Genomic DNA, 8,088 nt, shown 5'->3' with positions numbered 1-8,088 from the left:
ATTGCAGCAATCAACTACCGCAACAATGTTTGTTGTAGCCACTGTAGGAACAACTCACCCTTGAAATCCCTGTATGGCTGCATCAGACTCGGCGAGTAGGCAGCACCTTTCCGTGAGCACCAGAACCGGATCTGGACCCGCGTAACAACGGACTCAATGACTTGGGGAAGCAGACGACTTCCCAACTCCCAAGGCAGCAGACCTCACGGTTTTGAGAGACGGCGACGGGCGCGATACGGAGCGAAGTTGGACGTGGTGAGCCGGCATGATTCGTACATGTTGAGAGACGGCGACTGGCGCGGAGTTGGACCCGGTGAGTCGGCAGGATTTGTACTTCCGGCAGATCGAACTCGTGGTCACGGACCAGCTACAACTTCGATCTCCGTGCGTGAATCAAAGAGGCATGGAGAGCTCCCTTCACGTGAAGAATCCATCATGGCTCCTTCCTTGAGCCACGGGTGAGATTGATCCACTTCCAAGAAGCAAGATCAGACTACGCATGTGGACGTGCTTTGCAGCTTGATTTTCCTCCTCGATTGACGCATAGGCTGTAGCACGTAGGCGAAGAGGCCGAGTAGTCCATGAAGTTGACCAACCAGGCGGCGACTTGGGGAAAAACGCAAACCAGATGCTTGCGGCGACAACCGGCGGCAGAGTAGGCAGCGGATTTGGGTTCAAGCGTCGGCGGCCGAACCTTGCTCAAGATACCAATGTTAGAAATTAGGGTTTGCGCTCTACCCCCTATTCCTCTACGCTTATCCGTGGTGCCGCTCACAATTCGCATATCTGAGGCTAGGGGATAGGGACCTTTTTATATTGTTTTTTCAAAGAGTCCACCTCTTATACAAATATAAGATTTCTAGTCTTTTCCACTAGTTTCCGAGATAGAGTCCAGATCAAATTACCAACCACGATCATATTTGTCTGTTAACGGATTCTACCCGTTATGTCCCCGGAGCACGCGCTTGTGAGCAACGCGCTATAATAGAGTGTAAATTCCTCTAGTTATGTAGATCAACATTAGGACTGTAATCTAACTATACGATCTAGCTCCTTCCAATTATCAGTGTACCCGGGTAGCCTTTCCAATATAAATGGTATATTGTATTCCACTGATAATCGACCGGCTTCCTTAAGCATATAACTTAAGTACGTTCCAGTAAGTGATAATTTTCCATGCTAAACATGTAAAACAATTCCATGTACAAATACATGTATAATTCCATAATAAGGTATTCCGAATATTTAATAATTTCAAGTAATTTGAATATAGTTGCAGGACACATAATTCTAACAAGTTGCATATTTTGGTGCAAGTTGTGGGACTGGATAGTGTCATTTTGCAAGTTTTAAGATCAAACCATCACATTCTTAGCAAGTTCTAGGACCCAGTGCTTTTAACTCTTTTTCTTATCACATCCAAATCCAAGTGTACAGATCGGTGCAAGGAACGCTACAAGCCTATCCGGATCGGTTCTGCTCCTCTTTCCCGTACCCTTTCTTTCCTCTCGCTTCGGTTCTGAGTCCCACCGGGAGGCGCTCGCGCGACCGGCCGGCCAGCGGCGGAGGTTGAAATCAAGAAATTCCCAGCCGCACTAGAGGGAAAGCGCAGCTCTAGGGCCGCCGCAGCGCCGTACCTTAGCGTCACCGCGGGCGCCTCAATCACGCCTCCACCCCCACCCCCACCTCACCCCCTCCTCCCGCCTCTCACGCGCGTCGCCGTTCCCGTTCTATCTCGCTGGGACATCGTGTTCCTGCTGTCTTCACCCCGTCCCAGTCTTTGGCCATTGAGGTAAGGTTGTTTTCATCCAGCGACTAACTAAATCACACTGACCTTCATACACCCGGCACACTTATCGGGAGGTGATTACATAAGTCAGCCCAGCCAAACACTAGTACTAAACGAATTTTCTATGCTCCTGTAAATAGTCATAACTTTAGGAAAAAAAAGTCTCAGGTTCAAGAGCCAAGGATAGGATCTGCTACTGTTTCTCACTCCCACTTTAGTTGTAATATGTAATTGTATACGTATATTAAATCATCAGGAAAATATTGCCAGATTAACTAACTTTATAATTTAGCAGCACTAATTTGGTGTGTGCCTGAATAGGTTTTGCTACATTTCAGGTTGGGCTTCCCAAATAATTTGTCTCTTGCTGCATTTAGCTCATCCGTCCTTGGAAATGGCAGCACCGAAGCCCATTACTCGCCTTATTTCCCATGTCATTCTTGATTTGGATGGTACCCTCTTAAACACAGGTGACCGTGAATTCCAAAAAATTCTTCCATTGTTTGATCTTTCCAAGTTAAATAAATGCTGAATGCCCATTTCTGCTTACCTTGGTTGTACCATTTGGCAGATTGCATTGTAAGCCAGGTGCTGAAACCATTTCTTGTTAAAAATGGGAAAAAGTGGGATAGCAAGAAAGCTCACAAATTTGTTGGAAAGACACCTTATGAAGCTGCAGCTGTTGTTTTAGAAGATTACGGACTCCCTTACTCCACCGAAGAGTTCCTCTCATTGATTAATCCAATGTTCAGCGAGCAGTAATGTCACTGAGCCTCTTTATACTTGTCTATGTTTCGCAAAATGCATATTACCATCTTACTGTAGTGGAAAATCTATACATTTTGTGGCTGCATCAGGCCATTCGCTTGATAAAGTGGATTGTTTAGTTCAGTCTTTTCAAGAACATTTCTTTTTTTGTGTGTGCATGTATATTTTTGTGTGCCCATTTGCTTTCTCCCTGTAATTCTTATGAATTACTGAATACCCCTGATAGGCTAGTTTTTTTTGTTAATCTCTCTCCAATGCTGCTACTAGAAGTCTTACAATCATGCCTTTGAGGTGTGCCTATCTTCTTGAGTTTACATCTGCATATGCACATGTTATACATTAACATCTGCATGTTAGTTGTACTCATGGATATGATAATAATACAAAGATTTATATATATGTAGGCTGACTTCAATATCTCTCTGTGTTTTATTAGTACATACTTAAGTTATGCTACTATATGATCCTCTAGAAGCAAGCATCTGGTATACCATAAAGTGGGTTCAAAGCCAAATAGGCTTCAATGTGCATGTCTGGTATGCTTTTAGATTGCACAGTGCACTTGACAAGTCACTGTAGAAGAATTTCTGTAAATCAGCAGCAGATTATTTTAGTTCTTTGGTCACGCTCCTTTGATGCAATTTAAACAGCAAAGTGAACTTTGGGTATAGTGCAGAAAGTACTTCAATAGAAATGAAATTATGAAAAGGATTTGTGTCTAATGAAAGTATTTGTAAAGATTTTCTTACAAGAACTTGTGGTAAGGTTGTGACTGGTATTGGGCATGATGATAGAACTACTACAATTTTCTAATGCTGTAATTTTCACTTGCGGCTGTATTCCTTCAGATATATGAGTAGCATATTAAATTTCATATTGCAGATGGGGCAACATAAAAGCTCTTCCTGGAGCTAATCGGTTAATAAAACATTTGAAGAGCAGCAGGGTGCCAGCTGCTTTAGCTTCCAACTCTTCAAGATCAAACATTGAGTCCAAAATCTCGTGTCAGCAAGGTATCCTTTTCCAGTTTTCCATGCTTCAGGGATACCTAGATTTTTTCGTGTTCTTCTTTTTATTTGGTGGAATGATATATTACTTAGTTTACTATTATGATGTATAGGTTGGAAAGAGTATTTCTCTGCAATTGTTGGTGCTGATGAAGTAGAGTCAGGAAAGCCATCCCCAGATATGTAAGGCAATGTGCTATATAATGTTTTCATTACTGACACCCTATAGATTTATCAAACTGATCTCATTTAGTTACTTTTGTTCTGCTGGTGTGGTGATATACAAGATTTCTGGAAGCTGCAAAAAGGATGAATGCTGATCCTTCAAATTGCCTAGTAATTGAGGATTCTGTGTAAGTTCTGCCTTGGTTAAGTAATAATATAGACATGTTTTCAGTGGAACACCATGCACTTTTTGATGGAACAGAAATTCATGTTTCGATATGCTTGAATTGGCATGGATGTTTGGTTCTCGTTTCTCAAAGCTACAAGCAATAAAACATAGCTTCAGTAACCATCTGATAACTTTTGTGAATTTCAATAAATGTTATTCTTGCTTTATGTTAAAAAAGAACAATATCAGTCTTTTTGACAGATAAAATCTGATATCAATGATCTTCCACATCATAATAGCTTACGGTGGTACAACTTGATGAATTCACATAATAACACTAGTTAGAAAGCTATGCTAATGTGCACAGCATAGAATTTTGAATTATGCGGAATTGCAGATGCATCTCTGTTCCATATATTTCTGTAGATATTATGTTTACATCCACCACATCTACACTAGCATTACTGGTTCCCTAACTTATATTTTAGCGTGCAGTGTTTTAGTAACCATATTACCTTTAACATTTTCAATTAATGATTGTGCCAGGCCAGGAGTTACGGCTGGCAAAGCTGCAGGAATGCATGTCATAGCTGTCCCTTCAGTACCCAAAAGGACTGATGAATTCAGTTCCGCGGATGAGATTATCAATTCCCTCCTTGACTTAAGGCCTGAAAAATGGGGTTTGCCACCCTTCAATGATTGTATGCTCTAACTCTTGGGACTATCTGTTTATCATTATCTTAGAACAACATGGACATATTCAACTTAACTGTTTATCATTTTTCTGCCCAGGGATTGAAGGCACTTTACCAATAGACCCATGGTTTATTGGTGGGCCAGTGATCAAAGGATTTGGCCGTGGTTCTAAAGTACTAGGAATACCAACAGGTATCGTGGAACATATTATATAAGTAAATATATCACTAGCATGTTTTCAAACCTTAAAGTGTCTTGAACAGTTCACTGACTTCACAGGCTAACACTTCTATGAATGGTTTTGTTCATTGATGGACCATTTCAGATGTTACCCCACCTACCTGGCCTACTTCCAAATACCTGTTATGTGTTTTGCGTTACTAGGAAAATTGCTAGAGGAACCCATGCTCTGTAGAATAGCTGACGTTGTGCGTGTTATTAGATACATCAATCGTTTGAAGCTGGTTTATGAGCACCTAACTGAATTGTATGTTGTTTAGGAACACTGAGTTTTTGGTTTATATTTGGACTTATCCCCTTTAATTTTATCATAAGGCACCTTTGGTAGGTCTACTTAATGACTCGGGTTAAATATGCGTGCATCAACTTAATTGGCCGACAAGATATATAGAAATGTCATAGGGAAACTAGTTTCACATGATAAAATGGGACACTCCTGAAACTCTGGGAAAATTTTCCAATCTTGGGTGAAGTATATCCTGTTGAAATTAAAATATATACTCTACCAGTTCCACCTTTTGGTTTTCTTAGTAGTAAGTAGTACACTCAATTCTTCTTGGTCACTGATAATTTTTTACCTGTCTTGTAGCGAACTTGGCCGCAGAAAACTTTTCCGACATACTGTCAGAGCATACATCAGGTGTATACTTTGGGTGGGCCGGACTTTCGAAGCGAGGCATATACAGGATGGTCATGAGCATTGGCTGGAACCCTTATTTTGATAACACAGAGAAGACAATCGTGAGTGCTCTTTACACAGGCCGTTCCTTGTTTAGCTGTATTATTTTGCTCTAAGAGGCATTGATTTCAGGAACCATGGTTGCTTCATGGTTTTGATGAGGACTTTTACGGAGAGGAGCTGCGCCTTGTTATCGTTGGGTACATACGACCTGAGGTAACTGAGAACCAAATGACATTTTTACTGGCAAAAAAGGAAGTTCTGTTTTTAGTAACTAGCTAGTAACCCTTACTTCTTTTGAAATGCTCAGGCAAACTTTCCTTCGCTCGAGAGCTTGATCGAGAGGATTCACGAGGACGGGAGAATCGCAGAGAATGCCCTAGATTTGCCGGAGTATGCCAAGTACAAAGAGTTGCCGTATTTGAGAAACCCGTTGCAACAGGGTGCTGCTACTGGCGGGAACGAGGCGGAGCAAGAGTTTATATAAGCGACCCGACGCTTTGAAGCGCTCAGTGAGAGGCCACCGCACATTCTCTACTTGGGAGATAAAAAGCATTTCTTCTGATTCAGAAACGATGCCGCTATTTTAGGAGTAGCGGCGGTACCACTGCTTATGGCCGGCTTGGCCACTTGCCCAAACACAAACAGGGATGTTGATTGCTATTCTATACTGTGTATACTTGGATTCCCATTATACTACAATTTATACAACGAGAATTGTGAAGATGGCATACTGTGAGTGGAAAGCTTTTAGTCACGTACCATCTCTTCTCTGATATTACTTGGTACTAGTACTGTACTTTGTAAGCATGCATCTGAAACTCGAACAACTGTAAACGAGGCGATGTACCATTGCTGCCCCTTGTGAGCAGTCTACTCGATCCCAACGGTGCATGAAATTGAGTAGCTCGTACATACTGGAGGGTAATTCAAACGTGGTCACTTTACCCATCCCCGAAATTTACATTGGTCACTGGACTCGGAAATGCCTAAATTACGATTACAGAAGTCTCGTCAGAAATACCTAGATTACGAATACAAAAGTCTCATCTGTATACGCTTACGGTGAACGTGTACGCTTCTGCTCTGTATTCCGCCCACGTGGTGTAAGATTTGACTGGTTGACTGGGTTGCTTGTAAAATTTGCAGCACGTCTCTGTCTATTTTGCATAAATCATCCCTCACTGTTTTTTTTCCGGAACGAGGCAAGGTCAGCCCCTTATTTCGGCTGCTGCACGTCAACACATTTCAAATGCGGATTCTTAAATCCATGCATGTCGATCATACAATACAAATCGTCCCAATTCAACAGTTCGAAACAAATATGACATAGCAAATTAAATCATCCCAATACTTGTTCCCTTTTGCTCGGTGCCGCATATTGAATTCATTGTGATGGCCAATCAAGCTTTGACCAACAAGATATCCTCAAAAATTGAGGATGCCGGACCTCTTGCCTTTGTCTTCTTCTTCTTCTTCTTCTTCTTCTTGCTCGGATTTGAATTTGATGTTGTCTCAACTTTAAATGAAGGGCAAGTTGGATCCTCCAATTCTTAGTCCGTTTGGGTCGGACCTTGATTTTTTTTTGAAACCGGACAAAAGATTTGCCACGTATATTAATTAAGAGAGAAAAGAGTTTGATCGTGCTGTGTTACAACACACCCTTACAACAAGAGTTGTTACTGTAACGACATAATTAAACCCAATTGCTTCGCGAATGCAGACACCCATAACAACGCCTCCGTCTTAATATTTTGAATAAGGATTGGAGGAGGAGTGCTCTTGTGTCGGAAAACCCATGCATTTCTTTCACTCCAAATTGTCCAAAAGATGAGCATGGTTAGAGAGGCCATGGCCTTGCGGTTGGGGACGGTCTCGTCGGATAAACCTATCCACCATGCCTTGGGGGATTGCAGCAAGTGCCATGTGGAAGTATCAATGTGGTCTAGCTGGAGCCAAAATTTTATCGTGTCCCAAATCCTTAGCGTGAAGCGGCACTTGTAGAAGAGGTGGTCCACCGATTCTTGAACTTGTTTGCATAGTAGGCATAGTCCACATTTTGGCCAACCGCGCTTATCCAACCTATCCGCAATCCAAATCCTGTTTTGGGCGGCAAGCCAAGCAAAGAACTTGACTTTCGGCGGAGCCCAAACCTTCCAAACAGCCTGCTCCATGGGGGAGCGAATGGTGCCGAGGAACTGAGCCCTGTAGGCAGATTCAGCCGAGTAGATTTCGTTGTTGGTGTGCTTCCAAGTGATGTCATCTTCTGCCTCCTCAATGAGAGCAAAGTCACGGATAGTGGCCCAGATGATAGAGGCGAGGGTGTCCCGATCTTTCGATGAGATGATAACTATCGATTTGGTGGAGACGACTTTGACGATCCGACTACAAACGTGCACAACGTGGCGTCTTAGCAATCGCTAAACCAATCTCGCGAGGTTACTGACGATGCCGGAAGCACGGTCAGCCTGACCACGAAGGTCTATTCCTGCAAGCAATCGAAGAACGAGCAAGAATATGATAAAGCAATCTGAATATTGCGAATATATATGAAGTATTGATAATGGTGGGGATC

General features: G+C 42.4%; 1 protein-coding gene across 2 annotated transcripts; it reads left to right on the top strand.

The window, feature by feature from the left end:
- Positions 1–1,450: 1,450 nt before the first annotated feature.
- Positions 1,451–6,239, top strand: FMN/FHY (riboflavin kinase/FMN hydrolase). Of its 2 annotated transcripts, none has more exons than XM_048673284.2 (11): positions 1,451–1,792; positions 2,128–2,259; positions 2,361–2,547; positions 3,440–3,570; positions 3,678–3,747; positions 3,852–3,917; positions 4,445–4,599; positions 4,691–4,786; positions 5,424–5,575; positions 5,646–5,729; positions 5,824–6,239. In XM_048673284.2, exons 2-11 carry the CDS (start codon positions 2,184–2,186, stop codon positions 5,998–6,000), a joined length of 1,194 nt encoding a protein of 397 aa, XP_048529241.1. In that variant the 5' UTR covers positions 1,451–1,792; positions 2,128–2,183; the 3' UTR covers positions 6,001–6,239. The 2 variants fall into 2 exon arrangements, with proteins under 2 accessions (XP_048529241.1, XP_048529248.1); XM_048673291.2 differs by having other exon boundaries at positions 2,111–2,259.
- Positions 6,240–8,088: the final 1,849 nt, after the last annotated feature.

This window comes from Triticum urartu, chromosome 1A (assembly GCF_056163025.1).
Source record: "Triticum urartu cultivar PI428250 chromosome 1A, HENAU_Tu73, whole genome shotgun sequence".
Lineage (NCBI taxonomy): Eukaryota > Viridiplantae > Streptophyta > Magnoliopsida > Poales > Poaceae > Triticum > Triticum urartu.
This window is presented reverse-complemented; position numbering and strand designations above follow the sequence as displayed.

What these genes read in the sequence shown, in the direction of transcription:
- FMN/FHY (XM_048673284.2), top strand. Translation starts at nt 2,184, where the DNA reads ATGGCAGCACCGAAGCCCATTACTCGCCTTATTTCCCATGTCATTCTT. An exon ending in CAAAATCTCGTGTCAGCAAG is followed by an intron (nt 3,571 to 3,677) that starts GTATCCTTTTCC and finishes TATGATGTATAG; the next exon opens with GTTGGAAAGAGTATTTCTCT. An exon ending in TTTGCCACCCTTCAATGATT is followed by an intron (nt 4,600 to 4,690) that starts GTATGCTCTAAC and finishes TTTTCTGCCCAG; the next exon opens with GGATTGAAGGCACTTTACCA.